Here is a 26,151-nt window from a genome sequence, read left to right as displayed (position 1 = left end):
GCAACCCAGTCGCTCATTAATTATGTACTATATTTACAAATTAGAACAATGTTTTTATGTAGTAATAACGAGAGACTGGGTTGCATGGCGACGTTGTCTAAACTCATGCGTAGAATCAAGTCATCGGGTCAAACGGTCGTCTCGCTACGAACTGCGCGTCTTTCGATATAAAGTTGTTTTTGACGATAATGAAAACGTGTCCGTTTGTCACTTTCACGAGGTTGGAGTGATAACATGTTCAACTACTTGAGATTTAAGGCTCGAATATAGGTTGTGCCATTAGATTTCGAGAAAATGTACAACTTAAGGAAGAAAAACGTTTCTGATGCGCTGAGCGTTGGTTCCTGATTGGTTCCACCAGGTGTCAGTATAAACTAGGAATTCATTCTCGACTCACTCATAACACGGTCGTGCCTATTTATAACGAACCCTGAAAGTGTCATGTTTCTCAGTTTGTTCTTGTCCAAAGTTAGCTCGTCGCTATTGCCACCCTGTCTCTCGCCATGTTCTCCGGCTGAAACTTCTGCTACACTATTTTCAAAGTTATTCATTCAACTTTTATCATATATAAATTAACTGTAATTGGTAGTCAAGATGTCGAATATCTCCTACCATATCTCCAATCTGTTGGAGAAAATGACATCTACTGACAAAGACTTTCGGTAAGAAGGCCGAGTGTTTTGCGATGCATGTTTGCGTGTGGGATGACAGTAATAATGTGGGCTATCAACAATGACTGTCATTTTTTCGTGTGTGTCAGTCTGCCACGAAGTCTTTTTGACTACTTTTATTACTAATGACTTTAAAACTGGCCTATAACGTATCTCACCTATTCAAATAATACGCTTAGTGTAGATTAGGCTATTATTACAAATTAAATGCATAACAATAATAACGTTAAGGTTATGATAAAATAAATAAACTTTCACTAAAGTGGGTCCAACAATAATAATTATGACGTAAATGCTATCTTCTAGAACCTCAAAATGACTTATCACTCACTGTACATTATGATAATTGAATGACAGGTGTGATAGGGAGAGCCATGAAAATAAGAGGTAGAATAGAATATACAGTTGAAGTCAGAAGTTTACATACACTTAGGTTGGAGTCATTAAAAATCGTTTTTCAACCACTCCACAAATTTCTTGTTAACACACTATAGTTTTGGCAAGTCGGTTAGGACATCTACTTTGTGCACGACACAAGTAATTTTTCCAACAATTGTTTACAGACAGACTATTTAACTTATAATTCACTGTATCAACATTCCAGTGGGTCAGAAGTTTACATACACTAAGTTGACTGTGCCTTTAAACAGCTTGGAAAATTCCAGAAAATGATGTCATGGCTTTAAAAGCTTCTGATAGGCTAATTTACATAATTTGAGTCAATTGGAGGTGTACCTGTGGATGTATTCCAAGGCCTACCTTCAAATTCAGTGCCTCTTTGCTTGATATCATGAGAAAATCAAAAGAAATCAGCCAAGAATTGTAGACCTCCACAAGTCTGGTTTATCCTTGGGAGCAATTTCCAAATGCCTGAACGTACCACGTTCATCTGTACAAACAATAGTACACAAGCATAAACACCATGGGACCACGCAGCTGTCATACCGCTCAGGAAGGAGACGCGTTCTGTCTCCTAGAGATGAACGTACTTTGGTGCGAAAAGTGCAAATCAATCCCAGAACAACAGCAAAGGACCTTGTGAAGATGCTGGAGGAAACAGATACAAAATAATCTATATCCACAGTAAAACGAGTCCTACATCGACATAACCTGAAAGGCCGTTCAGCAAGGAAGAAGCCACTGCTCCAAACCCGCCATAAAAAAAGCCAGACTACGGTTTGCAACTGCACACAGGGACAAAGATCGTACTTTTTGGAGAAATATCCTCTGGTCTGATAAAACAAAAATAGAACTGTTTGGCCATAATGACCATCGTTATGTTTGGAGCCGAAGAACACCATCCCAAATGTGAAGCACGGGGGTGGCAGCATCATGTTGTGGGGGTGCTTTGCTGCAAGGGGCTGGTGCACTTCACAAAATAGATGGCATCATGAGGAAAGGAAAATTATGTGGATATATTGAAGCAACATCTCAAGACATCAGTCAGGAAGTTAAAGCTTGGTTGCAAATGGGTCTTCCAAATGAACAATGACCCCAAACATACTTCCAAAGTTGTGGCAAAATGGCTTAAGGACAACAAGGTCAAGGTATTGGAGTCGCCATCACAATGCCCTGACCTCAATCACATAGAAAATGTGTGGGCAGAACTGAAAACGCGCTTGCGAGCAAGGAGGCCTACAAACCTGACTCAGTTACACCAGCACTGTCAGGAGGAATGGGAAGAATTCACCCAACTTATTGTGGGAAGCTTGTGGAAGGCTACCTGAAACGTTTGACCCAAGTTAAACAATTTAAAGTTAATGCTACCGAATACTAATTGAGTGTATGTAAACTTCTGACCCACTGGGAATGTGATGAAAGAAATAAAAGCTGAAATAAATCATTCTCTCTACTAATATTCTGACATTTCACATTATTAAAATAAAGTGGTGGTCCTAACTGACCTAAGACAGGGAGTTCTTACTAGGATTAAATGTCATTAATTGTGAAAAGTTTAAATGTAATTTGCTAAGGTGTATGTGAACTTCCGACTACAATCGTATATATACTTTATTGTTCATTTGGTGAGAACCAAAACAGATAGTGGACTCATTTCCTCCACGTTCATGGCCATAATAAAGTAATACTGTCTAAAATACAGTAGATAACTTTGTGTTAGTGGAATAACGGTCATGTTGGACTCATCTTTTCCTCCAGCTTCATGGCCACCAATGACCTGATGATGGAGCTTCAGAAGGATTCTATCAAGTTGGATGAAGACAGCGAGAAGAAGGTGGTCACCATGCTCCTGAAGCTACTGGAAGATAAGAATGGCGAGGTGCAGAATCTGGCTGTCAAGTGGTAGGCTAATGCTGGCATGTCTCTCTTTATAATAACCATTGTGTTTGTAAAGTGTTAAAATGCACAAGACATCACCACTTGAGCTTCTGAGTGGCACAGCGGTCTAAGGCACTGCATCACAGTGCTAGAGACGTCACTACAGACCCTGGTTCGATTCCAGGCTGTATCACAACCGGCCGTGATAGGCAGTCCCATAGGGCGGTTCACAATTGGCCCAGTGACGTCATCCGGGTTAGGGTTTGACCGGGATAGGCCGTCATTGTAAATAAGAATTTGTTCTTTAACTGACTTGCCTATTTAAATGAAGGTGAAATAAAATCTCCTGTGTGTCACAAGGTATTTCAGATTTGTTTTTTAAAGTTTAAAGTCACATGTTGATAGTCTTTCTCAAGGAACACTTGCAGATGTAACAACTTTATTTTGTTTTTCAATCAGTTCGTTGGGTTTTGTCTCTCTGCTGCAGTCTGGGTCCCTTGGTGAGCAAGGTGAAAGAGTACCAGGTTGAGATCATGGTGGATACTCTCTGCTCTAACATGATGTCAGACAAGGAACAACTCAGAGACATTTCCAGTATGGGTCTGAAGACAGTCATCGCTGAGCTGCCCCCATGCTCCGCAGGTACGAGTCTCTGTTTGTTGTTGTTGTTGTTTTTGTACAAGCTACACTACAGTATGGTCCTCCTCCTTGGAGGAGCTCTGAAATGGAAACTGTCCAATGAGAGTGTTTTATATTATGTCAGCTAACCATGTAGCGAATCGGATTGGTGAAAGCAATGACTGGAGGAAGTGTCCACCATTGTTAAATCCATGACAGGTGCCCAATCCCAAATGCACCCCTAAACCTTACAGGCATGGGTTTTAGGGCTTAGTGGTCCATTTGGGATTGGGCCAGGTAGTGTAGCCTACAAGTGCACACTTCAGTAAAAGGGTAGAGAATCTGAATGCAGAAAATTATACAGTTCTAGAATTCCTCTTTTGCTTTTGAGTTACCAGGTCAGAGCCTGACTGCCAACGTGTGTAAGAAGATCACATCTCAGCTGATAGGAGCCATGGGGAAACAGGAGGATGTTTCCGTTCAACTGGAGGCCTTGGACATCCTGTCGGACATGTTGGGAAGGTAAGTACTGCTTTTCTAGAGTGTAATAAACATGATTTTTTTTAAAGCAGAAGACTCCATGACGACCAGTATTTATCTTATACAGATCTGGGTCAAATACAGGTCAATTCTAGTGTTGATGTGTTTTTGATTACATTTAGAGTTTTTGGACCATTGTACTTGGGAAATCAAGCACAGCTCAGATATTTGAAAGAAGGTTACATAATGTTGTTTTTTAAAATCTGATCCTGTACCCTCTCTGTTCACCCCTATAGGTTGAGTGGTACGTTGATCAGCTTCCATGCCTCCATCCTGACCAGCCTGCTCCCCCAGCTGACCAGCCCCCGTATGGCTGTGAGGAAGAGGGCTATCATGGCCCTAGGTCACCTGGTGCCCAGCTGCAGCACGACTCTCTTCACCCAGCTCACTGAGCACCTGCTGGCTGAGCTGGGCCGAGGACAGCAGACCTCCACCACACGCACCTACATCCAGTGTCTGGCCACCGTCAGCCGCCAGGGAGGGCATCGAGTTGGTGAGGCAGATAGCTAGCCTTAGCATGGGGTGAGGTGATGTTCAACAGGCAGGAGAGGGAAGGGTGAGGTGCTGTTCAACAGGGTATAGGGTAGGGTGAGGTGATGTTCAACAGGCAGGAGAGGGTAGGGTGAGGCGATGTTCAACAGGCAGGAGAGGGTAGGGTGAGGTGATGTTCAGGCAGATGTGTTCAACAGGGTAGAGGGTAGGGTGAGGTGATGTTCAACAGGGTAGAGGGTAGGGTGAGGTGATGTTCAACAGGGTATAGGGTAGGGTGAGGTGATGTTCAACAGGCAGGAGAGGGTAGGGTGAGGTGATGTTCAACAGGGTAGAGGGTAGGGTGAGGTGATGTTCAACGGGGTAGAGGGTAGGGTGAGGTGATGTTCAACAGGGTAGAGGGTAGGGTGAGGTGATGTTCAACAGGGTAGAGGGTAGGGTGAGGTGATGTTCAACAGGCAGGAGAGGGAAGGGTGAGGTGATGTTCAACAGGGTAGAGGGTAGGGTGAGGTGATGTTCAACAGGCAGGAGAGGGAAGGGTGAGGTGATGTTCAACAGGGTAGAGGGTAGGGTGAGGTGATGTTCAACAGGGTAGAGGGTAGGGTGAGGTGCTGTTCAACAGGGTAGTGGGTAGGGTGAGGTGATGTTTCAACAGGGTAGAGGGTAGGGTGGTGCTGTTCAACAGGGCAGAGGGTAGGGTGAGGTGATGTTCAACAGGGGTAGAGGGTAGGGTGAGGTGATGTTCAACAGGGTAGAGGGTAGGGTGAGGTGATGTTCAACAGGGTAGAGGGTAGGGTGAGGTGCTGTTCAACAGGGTAGAGGGTAGGGTGAGGTGATGTTCAACAGGGTAGAGGGTAGGGTGAGGTGATGTTCAACAGGGTAGAGGGTAGGGTGAGGTGCTGTTCAACAGGGTAGAGGGTAGGGTGAGGTGATGTTCAACAGGGTAGAGGGTAGGGTGAACAGGTGGGTGATGTGTCAACAGGGTAGAGGGTAGGGTGAGGTGATGTTCAACAGGGTAGAGGGTAGGGTGAGGTGATGTTCAACAGGGTAGAGGGTAGGGGTGAGGTGCTGTTCAACAGGGTAGAGGGTAGGGTGAGGTGCTGTTCAACAGGGTAGAGGGTAGGGTGAGGTGATGTTCAACAGGGTAGAGGGTAGGGTGAGGCGATGTTCAACAGGGTAGAGGGTAGGGTGAGGTGATGTTCAACAGGGTAGAGGGTAGGGTGAGGTGCTGTTCAACAGGGTAGAGGGTAGGGTGAGGTTGGCTGGGGATCAGTTTCTGTAAGCTTGATTGTTGAATTTATAGTAAAAAAAAAATCTTGAGTTCTGGAAATGAAATGACATCCAAGTTATTATTTTTTTCTGAAACCAACTTGATATCTGTAAAAGTGGTTGCAAATCAAAATGGACATTGTTGAACTTTTAGTCACCAGAGAGCAGCATTGTATTGGTCGGTCTGGTAAGTGGTTGTTTTATTGCTCTTGTTCCAGGTGAGCACCTAGAGAAGATCATCCCCATGGTGATGACGTTCTGCAATGTGGAGGACGATGAACTCAGGGAGTACTGCTTCCAGGCCTTTGAAGCCTTCATCCGCAGGTAAAAAAAAAAATAAAAAAAAACTCTCTCTCTACTTGAGGTTTCTCTTGTGATTTATTCCACCCATTACTAGCTGACCAGAGCCCAGTGCTCACACAAGATTAGACACAGATGAAAAAACAGACCCATAACTACTAAATAAATATGTTCAATAGTTGATCTGTTATTTCTATATAAGATGCCCCAAGGAGATGTCCCCTCATATATCCACGGTGATCAAGCTGTGTCTGAGGTACATCACCTATGACCCCAACTACAACTATGATGTGGATGAGGGCGGGGATGAGGATGGGGATGAGTCCATGGACACAGAGGACGGAGAGGATGAAGACCAAGGTACTCAAACTATCAACAAACCTATCAACAGCAACTATGCTGATATGCAATTATTAAATAGAGTTAGGATCAGGGTCCGATTTTGGGTTAGATTTAGGGTTAGACTTAGGGTTAGGGTCAGGTTTGGGGTTAGTTAGGGTTAGAGTTAGGTAGGGTCAGGTTTAGGGTTAGAGTTAGGGTCAGGTTTGGGGTTTGGGGTTAGGGTCAGGTTTGTGGTTAGAGTTAGGGTCAGTTTTGGGGTTAGGGTCAGGTTTTAGGTTAGAGTTAGGGTCAGTTTTGGGGTTAGGGTCAGGTTTAAGGTTAGAGTTCGGGTCAGTTTTGGGGTTAGGGTCAGGTTTTAGGTTAGAGTTAGGGTCAGTTTTGGGGTTAGAGTTAGGGTCAGGTTTGGGGTTTGAGGTTAGGGTCAGGTTTGAGGTTAGAGTTAGGGTCAGTTTTGGGGTTAGAGTTAGGGTCAGGTTTGGGGTTTGAGGTTAGGGTCAGGTTTGAGGTTAGGGTCAGGTTTGAGGTTAGAGTTAGGGTCAGGTTTGGGGTTAGAGTTAGGGTCAGGTTTGGGGTTTGAGGTTAGGGTCAGGTTTGAGGTTAGGGTCAGGTTTGAGGTTAGAGTTAGGGTCAGGTTTGGGGTTAGAGTTAGGGTCAGGTTTGGGGTTAGAATTAGGGTCAGGTTTGGGGTTTGAGGTTAGGGTCAGGTTTGAGGTTAGAGTTAGGGTCAGGTTTGGGGTTAGAGTTAGGGTCAGGTTTGGGGTTTGAGGTTAGGGTCAGGTTTGAGGTTAGGGTCAGGTTTGAGGTTAGAGTTAGGGTCAGGTTTGAGGTTAGAGTTAGGGTCAGGTTTGGGGTTAGAGTTAGGGTCAGGTTTGAGGTTAGAGTTAGGGTCAGGTTTGAGGTTAGAGTTAGGGTCAGGTTTGAGGTTAGAGTTAGGGTCAGGTTTGAGGTTAGAGTTAGGGTCAGGTTTGAGGTTAGAGTTAGGGTCAGGTTTGAGGTTAGAGTTAGGGTCAGGTTTGAGGTTAGAGTTAGGGTCAGGTTTGAGGTTAGAGTTAGGCTCAGGGTCAGGTTTGGGGTTAGAGTTAGGCTCAGGGTAAGGGAATTTCAATGCAATCTATTGGACATTAATTGTAATATGGTATGCGTATATGGACATGGGAACAAAGGCAACGCTCTTTTCCCTTGCAGAGTCAGATGACGAGTACAGTGACGATGACGACATGAGCTGGAAGGTACGGAGGTCGTCTGTGAAGTGTCTGGAGGCTGTGATCAGCACGAGGAGAGACCTGCTAGTGGAGCTCTATGGGTCAGTAGCTCCAACCCTGCTGGCTCGGTTTAAAGAGAGGGAGGAGAACGTCAAGACGGACATCTTTGTAGCTTTTGTTGCCTTACTCAAACAGACCAGGCCTTCTCAGGGCCTCATCACCACAGCAACAGAGCCTGGAGTCCAAGAAGACCCAGCCATCACTCTGCTCAAGAAACAGGTCATTTGTTTTGCTTTTTGTTGTTGTTGTTGTTTGTTGTTGTTGTTGTTGTTGTTGTTGGTTGTTGTTGTTGTTGTTTTCTAACCATTAATCAACCGGCGTTAGTCTCATGGGGATAAAATGCCTTTTAAAGTGGGTCCTCATCCGAGACCGCAGCAGAGCATACAGTAATAGTGTATATCACAATACAGAGATGACAAGGTGAATTAGGAGACATATTTCAGTACGTTTTTATGTGAGCTTTCATTTGTTTGTGGTGTTTCTCAGTCATTTATTTGTTGTTTCCCAGGTCCCCACAGTAGTGAAGGCTCTCCACAAGCAGCTGAAGGAGAAGAGTATGAAGTCTAGACAGGGCTGTTTCAGTTTGCTGACAGAGCTGGCCAACGTACTGCCAGGAGCCCTGGGAAAACACATACCAGCTCTAATCCCTGGTAACCTCACTCACACCCTCACATACCAGCTCTCATCCCTGGTAACCTCACTCACACCCTCACATACCACCTCTCATCCTTGGTAACCTCACTCACACCCTCACATACCACCTCTCATCCCTGGTAACCTCACTCACACCCTCACATACCACCTCTCATCCTTGGTAACCTCACTCACATCCCTGGTAACCACACTCTCATCCCTGGTAACCTCACTCACACCCTCACATACCACCTCTCATCCCTGGTAACCTCACTCACACCCTCACATACCACCTCTCATCCCTGGTAACCTCACTCACACCCTCACATACCTGCTCTCATCCCTGGTAACCTCACTCACCCTCATCCCTGGTAACCTCATCCCTGGTAACCTCACACCCTCACATACCACCTCTCATCCCTGGTAACCTCACTCACACCCTCACATACCACCTCTCATCCTTGGTAACCTCACTCACACCCTCACATACCACCTCTCATCCCTGGTAACCTCACTCACACCCTCACATACCACCTCTCATCCCTGGTAACCTCACTCACACCCTCACATACCATCTCTCATCCCTGGTAACCTCACTCACACCCTCACATACCATCTCTCATCCCTGGTAACCTCACTCACACCCTCACATACCACCTCTCATCCCTGGTAACCTCACTCACACCCTCACATACCAGCTCTCATCCCTGGTAACCTCACTCACACCCTCACATACCAGCTCTCATCCCTGGTAAACTCACTCTCATCCTCCCTGGTAACCTCACACCCTCACATCCTCACATACCATCTCATCATCCCCCTGGTAACCTCACTCACACCCTCACATACCATCTCTCATCCCTGGTAACCTCACTCACACCCTCACATACCACCTCTCATCCCTGGTAACCTCACTCACACCCTCACATACCACCTCTCATCCTTGGTAACCTCACACCCTCACAACCTCATCCCTGGTACCACCTCTCATCCCTCCCTGGTAAACTCACACCCTCACATACATCCCTGGTAACCTCACTCACACCCTCACATACCAGCTCTCATCCCTGGTAATCTCATCCCTGGTAACCTCACACCCTCACATACCATCTCTCATCCTTGGTAACCTCACACCCTCACATACAACCCTCAACATACCCACCTCCCTCATCCCTGGTACACCCTCACTCACTCTCATCCCTGGTAACCTCACTCACACCCTCACATACCACCTCTCATCCCTGGTAACTCACTCACACATTCACTTACCCGCAGCTTCTTATCTAAATTACTACATTCCTTTGTTCATTTCTGGGGCCAGTAGTTTTTCCATTACAAATCGGATTTCATTTGGATCCCCATTGGCTGTTGCAAAAGCAGCAGCTACTCTTCCTGGGTTCCACAATAAACAAGAATCATGACAGAATACAGGACAATAATAGACAAGAACGGCTCAATGACAGAGCTACATAACATTTAAAATGATCTTGACTATCTGCTGAGTGATGAGTAGGGCCTCGGAGGAGATCTTATAGAAGGGGTCCTCCTGAGGCAGGAGGATGGCTGCACAGGAGGACATTGAGGAAAGAGAGGGCATCAATCATGTGACCTGGCCAGGAAAAACTCAGGGCCTACTGTAGTTATAGGCTACAACAATTGTTAATTTCTTCTCTGTAGTTAGTCAAAGGACCAGGACAATTTCGCGTTCTAGCCACATGGTCAGGAAAACTCCTGTCAATAAAAAATATAGTACTACAACTTAAAAAGGAAATAATGCTGGAATGGTTATTGTTACAATGTCCCAAAAAAAAGGCATCTTGACATTCATATTCACCTTTTCTCTGGCATCTCTCTTTTCAGGTATAGTTCACTCCCTTACAGACAAGTCTACCTCGTCCAACATGAAGATCGATGCCCTCTCTTTCCTCAATGTCCTCCTGTGCAGCCATCCTCCTGCCGTTTTCCAGCCTCACATGAAGGTTATTCTGTCTCCGGTGGTGCAGTGTGTGGAGGACCCCTTCTATAAGATCACCTCCGAAGCCCTACTGGTCACTCAGCAGATGGTCAAGATCATATGCCCATTAGGAGGTAGGTACTGTAGCCCAGAGGTTAGAGAGGTGGATCAGTAATCATAAAGGTTGCTGGTTCAAGTTCTGGTCCACGGGGATGAAATTGTGAGGACTGAACTGGCTACTGGTGTCAGATCATTGTTTTTCTGGGGTTGGGATGAAAGGTAGAATAAGAAATTCCGTTCCAAATAAAAAGTATCTATTCTACTCTAGATAAACTACCCGCCTTTGATGTCAAGCCCTACGTGAAGGATATATTCTCTGCCACTCTGAAGAGGCTGAAGGCTGCAGACATTGACCAGGAAGTGAAGGAGAGGGCCATTTCCTGTATGGGTCACATCGTGTGTCACCTAGGAGACCAGCTGGGCGGGGACCTCCAGCCGACACTGCAGATCTTCCTGGAGAGACTGAAGAACGAGATCACCAGGTAGGTAGCCTAGTGTTTTGCAAGTACAAATCCTTGCTCCCAACTGTAAAAAAAAAAACTGGTCTAGGCTGGGAAGTGAGCCTGCAACAGGAGAGTTACTGGCATTAGTATCCCAATACTATATTGTGCAAGACACTCAACCCCATAAACTAAACTGTGGCTAACTCTTTTATCAAAGCTCTCTGTGGGTTTATGTGTATATTGTGGGGGGGGGGTGTGTAAGACAAAAAGTGTCTCCATGACAATAATGTATGTTATCCATAGAGTTGGAGGGTTCATCTTTGTATCTCTTCAATAATGACTTCTGTGACAACATGTAGAGCATCATTGAGGGCTATCTCTGTTTCAAACTGGTCCAATTCTTCTCCTAACAGGCTGACAGCGGTGAAGACCCTGACTCTCATCGCCACATCGCCCCTCAGGATCGACCTCCGACCTTTACTCACTGAGGGAATCCCCATCCTAGCCTCCTTCCTCAGGAAGAACCAGCGCGCCCTCAAGCTGAGCACACTGACTGCCCTCAACATGATAGTTATGAACTACAGTGAAAGCCTGAAGCCGCCCATGATCGAGGCTGTGCTCAACGAGCTACCTGCCCTGATCGAGGAGAACGACATGCACATATCCCAGGTGGCGGTGATGCTCCTCACCTGTATAGCTAAGGTGTGTCCCTCCTCCCTGTCCAAGATCGGGAACACCGTCTTACCTGGTGTGTTTCATCTGGTTCATTCCCCGTTGCTGCAAGGAGGGGCTCTGTCGGCCATCTTGGAGTTCTTCAAGGCCCTGGTGGTCACTAAGGCTGGGAACATGGGATATAACGACCTCTTGAAAGCTCTCACCGGTCCTTTCCACGGCTCAGGGAAGGCTACAGACCCCACACCCATGCACAGACAGTCTTACTACTCTGTGGCCAGGTAGGAGTAGTGGTTTGTTTCGATTGATTGATTGATTGATTGATTGATCGATTGATCGATTGATTGATTGATTGATTGATTGATTGATTGAGTGTACAGATAGAGGATAGATATAAGTGATATACCTATAGTGTCCTGTAGAGGCATGAGAAACACAAAATGATGTTTTTATTTTTTCTGTTTTATATTGTCTCTTGTTTTGGCCAGGTGTGTAGCTGCTCTATCCTCCGTGTGCCCTAAAGAAGCATCCGGAATGGTCACCGGCTTCATCCAGGAAGTCAAGAACCCCAAGTGTTCCGAGTCCGTCAGAATCCTGTCTTTCCTGTGTCTGGGGGAGGCGGGTCGTACCATGAACCTGGGGGGTCAGAAGGAACTAAAGACCGTGATCCTGGAGGCCTTCTCCTCTCCCAACGAGGAAGTCAAGTCAGCCGCTTCCTGTGCTCTGGGGAACATCTGCGTGGGCAACCTGGAGGACTACCTTCCCTTTATGCTGACGGAGATAGGTAGCCAGGCTAAGAGAAGGTACCTGCTGTTACACAGCCTCAAAGAGGTGATCAGCGCCTGCTCGACGGAGAGCTTGTTGGCCCACGTCGAGGATATCTGGGCTCTGCTCTTTAAGAACCGTGAGTGTGCCGAAGAGGGGACGAGGAGTGTGGTGGCGGAGTGTCTGGGGAAACTCACCATGGTCAACCCGGCTCAGCTCTTGCCCAGGCTCAAACAACAGCTGTCCTCAGGGTCCCCTGTGGCCCGCAGTACTGTGGTCACTGCTGTTAAGTTCACCATCGTTGATCAGCCTGTACCTATAGATTCACTACTCAAAGGATGCATAGGTAAGATGTCAAAGTGACTCAACATATAACTTTTTTATTTTTTTTACACTGGTTATAAGGCAGCCTTATTCAACCGTAGTGCACTTCTTTTGGGTTAAAGCCACGTCTGGTTAAAAATAGTGCACTTTATGGAGAGATGGGGTGTCATTTAAAATGCACCCACAACATGCTGCAATGTCCAGGGTTGTATTCATTCAGGTAATGAAAAAAAAAAATTTGCAACGGGATTTTATTTTTTTTGTGTGTCTTTGCCTCCCGGTTTCTGTTTGATTTCTCCCATTCGGTTCTTAATGAACATCAATCACCCTGTTCTCTATGCCAGGTGACTTCCTGAAGACTCTGCAGGACAAAGACCCGAATGTACGTCGTGTGGCCTTGGTGATGTTCAACTCAGCAGCCCACAACAAACCTTCTCTGATCCGCGGTCTGCTAGCCACAGTACTGCCTAGCCTCTACAACGAGACACAGATCAGGAAGGACCTTATCAGAGAGGTAGTGTGTGTGTGTGTGTGTGTGCAGCTAGCCTCAATATCACCTAACCTCTACATACAAGACACAAATCAAGAAGGACTAAAGCTTTTGCCTTGACCGTGTTACCGCCACACCTGATGTCATGTTTCATGGCCGCAGCTGAATTCTATGTGACCGTTGAGTCACTGTAATCTCCTCTTATACACTCTGGATGAGCTTTAGTAGTACTCCACAACTCGATAACGATCATCGGGTCGCTAATGGCCTGGTACTCAGGGCTCTATTGTCCCTGATAACCTTTCTGACATCAATGCAAATGAGCTGGAAAATCACATCAAAACACTTATCATCAAAACAGTATCATTCTTTTAAAACTCACCTCACTGTGATCGATACACGTGAAGAAAGAGGTTCAATAACAGGTTGAAACTGAGTGGGGAAAACGTGGTTGTTGTGGATGTTGTTTCAAAGCCAAACACAACGAAATGGACAGCTGCTTTCTAAGGTGATGATTCATTCAAACCATCTGAAATAAATTCAAAACGAGTTTAAAATAATAATTATGCCCCTTATACAATATCTTTATCCCCTTACACTGTGTATAAGACAGTAGTTTTTTTTTGGAATTGTTAGTTAGATTACTTGCTCGTTATTACTGCATTGTCGGAACTAGAAGCACAAGCATTTCGCTACACTCGCATTAACATCTGCTAACCATGTGTATGTGACAAATAAAATTTGATTTGATTTGATTTGATTTGGGGAAAACGTGATTGTTGTGGATGTTGTTTCAAAGCCAAACACAAAGAAATGGACAGCTGCTTTGTAAGATCTTAAGCATATTAGAGTGTATGTATAGGCCTTATATCTGAGTCCAAGCCAGAAAAAAAATAACAACCCTGAATTGAAATAATGATTGTGCCATTATGCAATACATAGTGTTTTGGAAATTCTTAAGTCAATCTTAAATGAATCACTGTTTATTGTCAGCAAGCAGGAGCGGTCACAGTCAAACTTAGATGCATGAGGTGAGCTCTCCCATTTAGTTCCCTTATATACCGACAAGTTATATTTGCATGATTATTCATAATTAATGTTTGCTTCATTCATGTGACGACCAATACTGGGTCATGCATGTGACAGACCAATACTGGGTCATGCATGTGACAGACCAATACTGGGTCATGCATGTGACAGACCAATACTGGGTCATGCATGTGACAGACCAATACTGGGTCATGCATATGACAGACCAATACTGGGTCATGCATGTGACAGACCAATACTGGGTCATGCATGTGACAGACCAATACTGGGTCATGCATATGACAGACCAATACTGGGTCATGCATGTGACAGACCAATACTGGGTCATGCATGTGACAGACCAATACTGGGTCATGCATATGACAGACCAATACTGGGTCATGCATGTGACAGACCAATACTGGGTCATGCATGTGACAGACCAATACTGGGTCATGCATGTGACAGACCAATACTGGGTCATGCATATGACAGACCAATACTGGGTCATGCATGTGACAGACCAATACTGGGTCATGCATGTGACAGACCAATACTGGGTCATGCATATGACAGACCAATACTGGGTCATGCATGTGACAGACCAATACTGGGTCATGCATGTGACAGACCAATACTGGGTCATGCATGTGACAGACCAATACCTCACAAGGCTTCTGCTGTCTAAGCTGAGACCTTAAAAATGGAGATATCCCTTTCTCTCGTTCAATCAGTCACTTACATGAACACAGACATTAGAAAAGCACAAACAGAAAAATGTCCGTCACAATAGTCTACTGCTTATTACGCCTGGGAGAAAAACATACAAAAAAAACTGATTTAAGATGTCTTTGGTACTGGTCTAGCCTAAATTAAACTTATTGAGAGTTGGGCTACAGTTATAGTGAATTTTGTATTTTGAATAGCCTCGTAATAGGTCATATTTTATATTTTCATAATTAATAGGCTGACACATTACAGAATATCTGACCACCGTGCGTTTCCATCTCATCCTCTCTCTCCTTCATTCCTTTATTGAGCACGTAGAGGGGCGGTCAACAGTTTAATGAAATAGGTTTCCTTGTGAAAACATGTTACTAAACTCAGCAAAAAAAGAAACGTCCCTTTTTTAGGACCCTACCTTTCAAAGATAATTCGTAAAAATCCAAATAACTTCCCAGAGCTTCATTGTAAAGGGTTTAAACACTGGTTCCCAGTGTTTCCAATGCTTGTTCAATGAACCATAAACAATGAATGAACATGCACCTCTGGAACAAAGGTCGTTAAGACACTAACAGCTTGCAGACGGTAGGCAATTAAGGTCACAGTTATGAAAACTTAGGACACGAAAGAGGCCTTTCTACTGACTCTGAAAAACACCAAATCAAGATGCCCAGAGTCCCTGCTCATCTGCGTGAACGTGCCTTAGGCATGCTGCACGGAGGCATGAGGACTGCAGATGTGGCCAGGGCAATAAACTGCAATGTCCGTACTGTGAGACGCCTAAGACAGAGCTACAGGGAGACAGGACGGACAGCTGATCATCCTCACAGTGGCAGACCACGTTTAACACCTGCACAGGATCGGTACATCTGAACATCACACCTGTGGGACAGGTACAGGATGGCAACAACAACTGCCCAAGTTACACCAGGAACGCACAATCCTTCCATCAGTGCTCAGGCTGTCCACAATAGGCTGAGAGAGGCTGGACTGAGGGCTTGTAGGACTGTTCTAAGGCAGGTCCTCATCAGACATCACCAGCAACAACGTTGCCTATGGCCACAAACCCACCATCGCTGGATCAGACAGGACTGGCAAAAAGTGCTCTTCACTGACGAGTTGCGGTTTTGTCTCACCAGGGGTGATGGTCGGATTCGCGTTTATCGTCAAAGGAATGAGCGTTACACCGAGGCCTGTACTCTGGAGCAGGATCGATTTGGAGGTGGAGGGTCCGTCATGGTCTGGGGCGGTGTGTCACAGCATCATCGGACTGAGCTTGTCATTGCAGGCAATCTCAATGCTGTGCGTTACAGAGAAGACATCCTCCTCCCTCATGTGGTACCTTTCCTGCAGGCTCATCCTGACCCTCCAGCATGACAATGCCACCAGCAATACTGCTCGTTCTGTGCGTGATTTCCTGCAAGACAGGAATGTCAGTGTTCTGCCATTGCAAAAGTATTCATCCCCCTTGGCGTTTTTCCTATTTAGTTGCATTACAACCTGTAATTGAATGGGTTTGTATTTGGATTTCATGTAATGAACATACATAAAATAGTCAAAATTGGTCAAGTGAAATGAAAAAAATTACTTGTTTCAATAAATTCCACAACAACAGAAAACTGGAAAAGTGGTGCGTGCATATTTGCTATGAAGCCCCTAAATAAGATCAGGTGCAACCAATTACCTTAAGAAGTCACATAATTAGTTAAATAAAGTCCACCTGTGTGCAATCTAAGTGTCATATTTGGAGCAGCAGGTAGCCAAGTCGTTAGCGCGTTGGGCCAGTAACCGAAAGGTTGCTAGATCGAATCCCGAAGCTGACAAGGTAAAAATCTGTCGTTCTGTCCCTGAACAAGGCAGTTAACCCACTGTTCCTAGACCAGTTAACCCACTGTTCCTAGACCAGTTAACCCACTGTTCCTAGACCAGTTAACCCACTGTTCCTAGACCAGTTAACCCACTGTTCCTAGACCAGTTAACCCACTGTTCCTAGACCAGTTAACCCACTGTTCCTAGACCAGTTAACCCACTGTTCCTAGACCAGTTAACCCACTGTTCCTAGACCAGTTAACCCACTGTTCCTAGACCAGTTAACCAACTGTTCCTAGACCAGTTAACCCACTGTTCCTAGACCAGTTAACCCACTGTTCCTAGACCAGTTAACCCACTGTTCCTAGGCCAGTTAACCCACTGTTCCTAGGCCAGTTAACCCACTGTTCCACTGTTCCTAGAACAGTTACCCCACTGTTCCTAGACCAGTTAACCCACTGTTCCACTGTTCCTAGACTAGTTAACCCCACTGTTCCACTGTTCCTAGACCAGTTAACCCCACTGTTCCTAGACCAGTTAAGCCACTGTTCCTAGACCAGTTAACCCACTGTTCCTAGACCAGTTAACCCACTGTTCCTAGACCAGTTAACCCCACTGTTCCTAGACCAGTTAACCCACTGTTCCTAGGCCAGTTAACCCACTGTTCCTAGACCAGTTAAGCCACTGTTCCTAGACCAGTTAACCCACTGTTCCTAGACCAGTTAACCCACTGTTCCTAGACCAGTTAACCCACTGTTCCTAGACCAGTTAACCCACTGGTCCACTGTTCCTAGACCAGTTAACCCACTGTTCCTAGACCAGTTAACCCACTGTTCCTAGACCAGTTAACCCACTGTTCCTAGACCAGTTAACCCACTGTTCCTAGACCAGTTAACCCACTGTTCCACTGTTCCTGGACCAGTTAACCCACTGTTCCACTGTTCCTGGACCAGTTAACCCACTGTTCCTGGACCAGTTAACCCACTGTTCCTAGGCCGTCATTGTAAATAAGAACTTGTTCTTAACTGACTTGCCTGGTTAAATAAAGGTTAAATGAAAAAAATAAAACATGATCTCAGTATATATATACACCTGTTCTGAAATGCCCCAGTGTCACGTTCGTGGTATGGAGGAGACCAAGGTGCAGCGTGAATACATACTTCTTTAATGAAGACGAAGAGACACTTAACAAACTTACAAAACAATAAACCAAACGTGCCACTATAATGTACAGGCAACTAGACATAGACATAGATAATCCCCCACGAAATACTCAAGGAATATGGCTGCCTAAATATGGTTCCCAATCAGAGGCAACAATAAACAGCTGCCTCTAATTGAGAACCAATCTAGGCAACCATAGACATACAAAAACCCCTAGACAGGACAAAAACATATAATCACCAAATAATAAAAAAAAACAAAGAATACTAAGGTCAGGGCGTGACACCCAGAGTCTGCAACACCACTCAGCAAGGGGCACCACCAAGCAAGCGGCACTATGAAGACCAAGGAGCTCTCCAAACAGGTCAGGGACAAAATTGTGGAGAAGTACAGATCAGGGTTGGGTTATAACAAAATATCAGAAACTTTGAACATCCCACAGAGCACCATTAAATCCATTATTAAAAAATGGAAAGAATATGGCACCACAACAAACCTGCCAAGAGAGGGCCGCCCACCAAAACTCACAGACCAGGCAAAGAGGGCATTAATCAGAGAGGCAACAAAGAGACCAAAGATAACCCTGAAGGAGCTGTAAAGCTGCACAGCGGAGATTAGAGTATCTGTCCATAGGACCACTTTAAGCCGTACACTCCACAGAGCTGGGATTTACGGAAGAGTGGCCAGAAAAAAGCAATTGCTTAAAGAAATAAATAAGCAAACACAGTTGCTGTTAGCCAAAAGGCATGTGGGAGACTAAAATTGAGCTTTTTGGCCATCAAGGAAAATGCTATGTCTGGCGCAAACCCAACACCTCTCGTCACCCCGAGAACATCATCCATGCTGTGGGGATGTTTTTCATCAGCAGGGACTGGAAAACTGGTCAGAATTGAAGGAATGATGGATGGCGCTAAATACAGGGAAAGTCTTGAGGGAAACCTGTTTCAGTCTTCTAGAGATTTGAGACTGGGACAGAGGTTCACCTTCCAGCAGGAAAATGACCCTAAACTGCTAAAGCAACACACAAGTGTTTTAAGGGGAAACATTTAAATGTCTTGGAATGACCTAGTCAAAGCCCAGACATCAATCCAATTGAGAATCTGTGGTATGACTTAAAGGTTGCTGTCCACCAGCGGAACCCATCCAACTTGAAAGAGCTGGAGCAGTTTTGCCTTGAAGAATGGGCAAAAATCCCAGTGGCTAGATGTGTCAAGCTTATAGAGACATACCCCAAGAGACTTGCAGCTGTAATGGCTGCAGAAGGTGCCTCTACAAAGTATTGACTTGGGGGGTGATTAGTTATGCACGCTCAGGTTTTCTGTTTCTTTGTCTTATTTCTTATTTGTTTCACAAGAAAATATATTTGTATCTTCAAAGTGGTAGCCATGTTGTGTAAATCAAATGATACAGATCCCCCCCAAAATATATTTTAATTCCAGGTTGTAAGGCAACAAAATAGGAAAAATGCCAAGGGGGGTGAATACTTTCACAAGCCACTGTGTGTGTCGAGTGGAGTCCAATGTGTGCATTTTGATAAATCCCCTGTATTGACTATATGTTGAATATGTGTATGTTGCAAAATGAGAGGTTGGTAACACTTTAATCACAGTAAACAGGCTAACATTATGTCAATAACAATAAACGGATTCTCAAATAACACTTAGGTGATAAAATAACAATAAACTGATTCTCAAATAACACTTAGGTGATAAAATAACAAACGGATTATCGAATAACAAGCTAGTCACCTTGCTTTTCAAACACAAACACATTCACACACTTGCTCACTCGCTCACTCACTCACTCACTCACTCACTCACTCACTCACTCACTCACTCACTCACTCACTCACTCACTCACTCACTCACACTTAAAGGATCACCAGACCCTCCTCCTCCTTCTCTTCTTCCTCCATTACTCTGTCTATGTCAGGTGGAGATGGGTCCGTTCAAGCACACAGTGGACGATGGTCTGGACGTGAGAAAGGCAGCGTTTGAGTGCATGTATACTTTACTGGACAGCTGTCTGGACTGCTTGGACATCTTCGAGTTCCTCGACCGCGTAGAAGAAGGCCTTAAAGACCACTACGACATCAGAGTAAGACTGCACGTAAACTTTTATAGGACCGCAAACTAACTTCTTCAAGGCCTTTTGAAATCCCTAAAACATGGTACTAGTGTGTTGGGGCACTCCTATACCGGACAAATGATGCTTAAAGTACACAGCCAACTTAATGGTTTTTGATGAGAGCAGTGCCACGCTGTCTGTCAGAAAAATTGGGGAGGTTTTAATCTTTAAATCTAAATCTTAATTCACCCAGAACTCAATTTTTGTTACGAGAGACCAACTTTGATGCAATGAGAGATTTGTCAACCAATGCCATAAAGATGCACTGACCACAACCGCCTCATTTGCTAAGTTCTCCGTATTTTACAGTGTTCTCCATTACTCTTGTTTTGCTAAGTTCTCCATATTTTACAACGTTCTCCACTACTCTTGTTTTGCTAAGTTCTCTGTATTTTACAACGTTCTCCACTACTCTTGTTTTGTATCTGCATTAGCAGATATGTATATATGACCCCAATTCTAACTCCCAAGAAGGTGGCCATTTGAAAACATGAACAAGTAGATTGTGCTGATTTAGAAGGCCCATTGAACCATGTTGCACGCTCCAAATTCTGTGGCTCGTGCTCAAACTGAATTCCTCCATTTTTATGCATGTCCGGCATTGAAAACAGATCCCATCTTATTTCTCTAAAATGTCTTCCTGCCTGTCCCCCCCCACCCAGATGTTGACATTCATCATGCTGGCCAGACTCTGCTGTCTGTGTCCCAATGCTGTGGTCCAGAGACTGGACAGACTGATCGAACCTCTCAGGGTTACCTGCACCACGAAGGTAAGGAGACTTATGACAAGGCAGTCCACACAAGCCTCAAATAATTAAAAACGAGGGCCTATCCGAGTGGCGCAGTGGTCTAAGGCAGTACTAGCTGTGTCACTAGAGATTCTGGGTTGGACTCCAGGCTCTGTCGCAGACGGCCGTGCACCAGCAGACCCATGGGGCGGCGCACAATTGGTCCAGCGTCGTCCGGGTTAGGGGAGGGTTTGGCCGGCAGGGAGGCCCTTGCCCCATCGCGCTCTAGCGACTCGGTTGCCAGGTGTACGGTGTTTCCTCCAACACTTTGTTGCGGCTGGCTTCCGGGTTAAGTGGGCATTGTGTCAAGAAGCAGTGCGGCTTGGTTGGATCGTGTTTCGGAGGACGCACGGTTCTCGACCTTCGCCTCTCCCGAGTCCGTACGGGAGTTGCAGCGATGAGACAAGACTGTAACTACCAATTGGATGCCAAGAAATTGGGGGTCATTTTTATTTTATTTTTATAATTATTATTAAAAGCGTCACTTTTCTTATGTGGATGTCAACAAACTAGAACAGATCCACCTTGACTTGTGCACAGGACACATATTTGCACTTTTTGTCTGGTTTGAATTGACTAACCATCCGTAAACATCTTACCATTATTATGCTAAGCTACGCTGGTTAGGAAATATAACTGTGAAAGAACACCAATCAAAACAATGTGCATTATTTCATCATCTTCGTTCCAGGTGAAGGTAGGGCTTGTGCCAGTCCACAGTCTAAGAACCTTCTATTTGGGTTGTATAATGTACTTAGACAATATGCCAAGTAGGAAATTGTGTGAACTAACGTTCACCAAAAGTATGAAGGACATTTATAGCAGAATTACAGTTCGATGTTCATCCTGCAAGAATGTTATATACAGTGAGCTCCATAAGTATTGGGACAGTGACACATTTCTGGTTGTTTTGGTTCTGTACTCCAGCACTTTGGATTTGAAATGATACAGGTGACTACGAGGTTAAAGTGCAGACTGTCAGCTTTAATTCGAGGATATTTTCATCCATATCAGGTGAACCGTTAGATATTACAACACTTCTTGTACATAGTCTCCCTATTTTAGGGGACCAAAAGTATTGGGACAAATTCACTTACAGTGCCTTCAACAAGTATTCATATCCTTATCAACAAGTATTCATATCCCCATCAACAAGTATACATATATATCATATACAGTGCCTTCAACAAGTATTCATATCCTTATCAACAAGTATTCATATCCCTATCAACAAGTATACATATCCCTATCAACAAGTATACATATATATATCATATACAGTGCCTTCAACAAGTATTCATATCCCTATCAACAAGTATACATATCCCCATCAACAAGTATACATATATATATCATATACAGTGCCTTCAACAAGTATTCATATCCTTATCAACAAGTATTCATATCCCCATCAACAAGTATACATATATATCATATACAGTGCCTTCAACAAGTATTCATATCCTTATCAACAAGTATTCATATCCCTATCAACAAGTATACATATATATATCATATACAGTGCCTTGCGAAAGTATTCGGCACCCTTGAACTTTGCGACCTTTTGCCACATTTCAGGCTTCAAACATAAAGATATAAAACTGTATTTTTTTGTGAAGAATCAACAACAAGTGGGACACAATCATGAAATGGAACGACATTTATTGGATATTTCAAACTTTTTTAACAAATCAAAAACTGAAAAATTGGGCGTGCAAAATTATTATATTGTCTTATTCCTCATTTTGTTGTGTTACAGCCTGAAATTCAAAATGTATTAAATATTTTTTTCTCTCTCTCACACATCTACACACAATACCTCATGATGACAAAGTGAAAACATGTGTATATTACATATTTCTGTATTTCATTTTCAGTACATTTGCCAACATTTAAAAAAAACAAGTGTTCACACCCCTGAGTCAATACATGCTAGAATCACCTTTGTAAGTGATTACAGCTGTGAGTCTTTCTGGGTAAGTCTCTAATAAGAGCTTTGCACGCCTGGATAATTCTCCCAAGCTCTGTCCAATTGATTGTTGATCATTGCTAAGCAGCCATTTTCAAGTCTTGCCATAGATTTTCAAGCTGATTTAAGTCAAAAGTGTAACTAGGCCACTCAGGAATATTCAATGTTGTCTTGGTCAGCAACTCCAGTGTATATTTGGCCTTGTGTTTTACGTTATTGTCCTGCTGAAAGGTGAATTTGTCTCCCAGTGTCTGTTGGAAAGCAGACTAAACCAGCTTTTCCTCTAGGATTGTGCTTAGGTCTATTGTTTATTTTTGTCCGAAAAAAACTCCCTAGTCCTTGCCGATGACAAGCATACCCATAACATGATGCAGCCACCACCATGGTTGAAAATATGAAGCGTGATACTCAGTGATGTGTTTTGTTGGATTCGCCCCAAACATAACGCTTTGTATTCAGGATATAAAGTTAATTTCTTTTGCAACATTATTTTGCAGTTTTACTTTAGTGCCTTATTTCGAACAGGATGCATGTTTTGGAACATTTGAAATTCACTGCTCGACTGAGGGACCATATAGATAATTGTATGTGTGGGGTACAGACATGAGGTAGTCATCAAAAAATATATGGTAAATACTATTATTGCACACAGAGTCCATGCAACTTATTATGTGACTTGTTAAGCACATTTTTACTCCTGAACTTATTTATACTTACCATAACAAAGTGGTTGAATACTTATTGACTCAAGACATTTCAGCTTTCTATTTATAGTTCATTTGTAAAAAAAAATGTCAAAAAACGTCATTCCACTTTGACATTATTTATTTATTGTGTGTAGGCCAGTGACACAGAATCACAGTTTAATTCATTTTAAATGTAGGCTATAACACAACAAAATTAGGACAAATTCAAGAGGTGTGAATACATTCTGAAGGCACTACAGCTACAACCCGTTAGTTAATGTAACCTGTTAGTTTAGTGCTGTGAACACATAGCTCTGTGTGCAATAGTGTTTAACATGATATTTAAATGACTACCTCATCTCTGTACCCCACACATAAAATTACCTGTAAGGTCTGGCAACCTCCCCAGTTATTGTAATGTTAAGAGGTTAGCATGTCTCGGCGGTACAATATTTGTCTGTAACTTTCTCACTCATCATTATTCACTATTACTTCAGGGTTATCCGTAACCATGGTAGCATCCACATGAATGTAGAAGTGTTTAAAAATATTCTATTCTTATTTACATTTTTTTTTTTTAAGTGACTCCAAAATGACACAATACTTTGAGCTCACTGTATTTACGTTAACGTGGCCAATAAAAGATGACAGCGCTTACATAATATTTGCTTCTTCTATCGTCGTCCCAGGTGAAGGCGGGGTCAGTGAAGCAGGAGTTTGAGAAGCAGGAGGAGCTGCGTCGTTCAGCGATGAGGGCCGTGGCAGCCTTGCTCTCTATCAGCGAGGTGGAGAAGAGCCCTGCCATGGCCGACTTTGCCAACCAGATACGCACCAACGCAGAGATGGCCTCCATCTTAGAGAGCATTCAGGGAGACACACGCTCCAGCACAGTGGAAAGCATGGACACCAGTTAGAACCAAACGATACGAGGGGACACCCTCCCAGCATAATTTGAAGTTATTCTTTAAAATAGAACAGAAACCGAAGCCAATGCCCAGCATTTTTGGCTAGATGCAAAATTGTATGACTGTCATAGGCCGTATTCTCTGCCACTGAAAATATTTATATTCTGCCTTGAAAGTTGAGTTGAAAACGTGCCTTATTGGCTAGTCGGGATGTCGTAGGGCCTAATCAATGGCAATTATTCATCTGCCTTAATCAACGCTGAGATGAAAACGTGCCTTCTGATCAAGGACTTTAAGGCCAGTGGTATTCAGTGCCATTTTGGTAGGGCTGTGATATTGATACAGTATTCTCCGTGAATACATTGCAAATAAACAAACCTTTTGTTCATTTAACTGTGCATCGTCTAGTGTGTAAAATGTAAGACTTGCATAATGCATTACAGCCCCCTACTAATATACAGTGCATTCGGGAAAGCATTCAGACCCCTTCACCTTTTCCACATTTTGACATTTGGGACGCTGTCAGACCATGCTCCACTGTAGGTAAGCTGTCAGACCATGCTCCACTGTAGGTAAGCTGTCAGAGTGACCATCTGGTTCTTAGTCATCTCCCTGACCAAGGCCCTTCTCCCCCAATTGCTCAGTTTGGAAGGGCGGCCGGCACTAGGAAGTCTTGGTGGTTCCAAAGTTTATTTATTGAAGTCCCCACTGTTCTTGGGGACTTTCAATGCTGCAGACACGTTTTGGTGCCATTCTCCAGATCTGCCTCGTGACACAATCCCGTCTCTAACGGACAACTCCGTCGACCTCATGGCTTGGTTTTTGCACTGTCACTGCCTTATTCTAAAATGGATTAAATAGTTTTTCCCTCATCAATCTACACACAATACCCCATAATGACATCACAATACCCCATAATGACATCACAATACCCCATAATGACATCACAATACCCCATAATGACATCACAATACCACAAATGCAAAACGTTTTTTAAAATTAATTTTTACTTTACTCAGTACTTTGTTGAAGCAACTTCGGCAGCAATTACAGCCTCGAGTCTTCTTAGGTATGACGCTACAAGCTTGACACACCTGTATTTGGGGAGTTTCTCCCATTCTTCTCTGCAGATCCTCTCAAGCTCTGTCAAGTTGGATGGGGAGCGTCACTGCACAGCCATTTTCAGATCTCTCCACAGATGTTCGATCAGGTTCAAGTCCGGGCTCTGACTGGGCCACTCAAGGACATTCAGACACTTGTACCGAAGCCACTCCTGCGTTGTCTTGGCTGTAGGGACGCTGTCAGACCATGCTCCACTGTAGGGAAGCTGTCAGACCATGCTCCACTGTAGGGACGCTGTCAGACCATGCTCCACTGTAGGGACGCTGTCAGACCATGCTCCACTGTAGGGACGCTGTCAGACCATGCTCCACTGTAGGGACGCTGTCAGACCATGCTCCACTGTAGGGACGCTGTCAGACCATGCTCCACTGTAGGGAAGCTGTCAGACCATGCTCCACTGTAGGTAAGCTGTCAGAGTGACCATCTGGTTCTTAGTCATCTCCCTGACCAAGGCCCTTCTCCCCCAATTGCTCAGTTTGGAAGGGCGGCCGGCACTAGGAAGTCTTGGTGGTTCCAAAGTTTATTTATTGAAGTCCCCACTGTTCTTGGGGACTTTCAATGCTGCAGACACGTTTTGGTGCCATTCTCCAGATCTGCCTCGTGACACAATCCCGTCTCTAACGGACAACTCCGTCGACCTCATGGCTTGGTTTTTGCATTGTCAACTGTGGGACCTTTATATCGGCAGATGTGTGCCTTTCCAAATCATGTCCAATAAAT

At 44.3% G+C, this 26,151-nt stretch overlaps 1 protein-coding gene across 1 annotated transcript; it reads left to right on the top strand.

Annotated features, from left to right (window-relative positions):
• Nucleotides 1-465: 465 nt before the first annotated feature.
• On the top strand, nucleotides 466-24,702 carry cand2 (cullin-associated and neddylation-dissociated 2 (putative)). The gene is made up of 17 exons (XM_024384454.2): nucleotides 466-662; nucleotides 2,829-2,972; nucleotides 3,436-3,590; nucleotides 3,965-4,088; nucleotides 4,343-4,599; nucleotides 6,083-6,188; nucleotides 6,367-6,524; nucleotides 7,692-7,987; nucleotides 8,277-8,418; nucleotides 10,262-10,489; nucleotides 10,684-10,897; nucleotides 11,272-11,811; nucleotides 12,019-12,641; nucleotides 12,964-13,133; nucleotides 19,767-19,931; nucleotides 20,624-20,731; nucleotides 24,094-24,702. Exons 1-17 carry the CDS (start codon nucleotides 595-597, stop codon nucleotides 24,316-24,318), a joined length of 3,723 nt encoding a protein of 1,240 aa, XP_024240222.1. The 5' UTR covers nucleotides 466-594; the 3' UTR covers nucleotides 24,319-24,702.
• Nucleotides 24,703-26,151: the final 1,449 nt, after the last annotated feature.

This window comes from Oncorhynchus tshawytscha, linkage group LG02 (assembly GCF_018296145.1).
Source record: "Oncorhynchus tshawytscha isolate Ot180627B linkage group LG02, Otsh_v2.0, whole genome shotgun sequence".
NCBI classification, from domain to species: domain Eukaryota; kingdom Metazoa; phylum Chordata; class Actinopteri; order Salmoniformes; family Salmonidae; genus Oncorhynchus; species Oncorhynchus tshawytscha.
The sequence above is the reverse complement of the archived record's forward strand: the minus strand, read 5'-3'. Positions and strand labels throughout refer to the sequence as shown.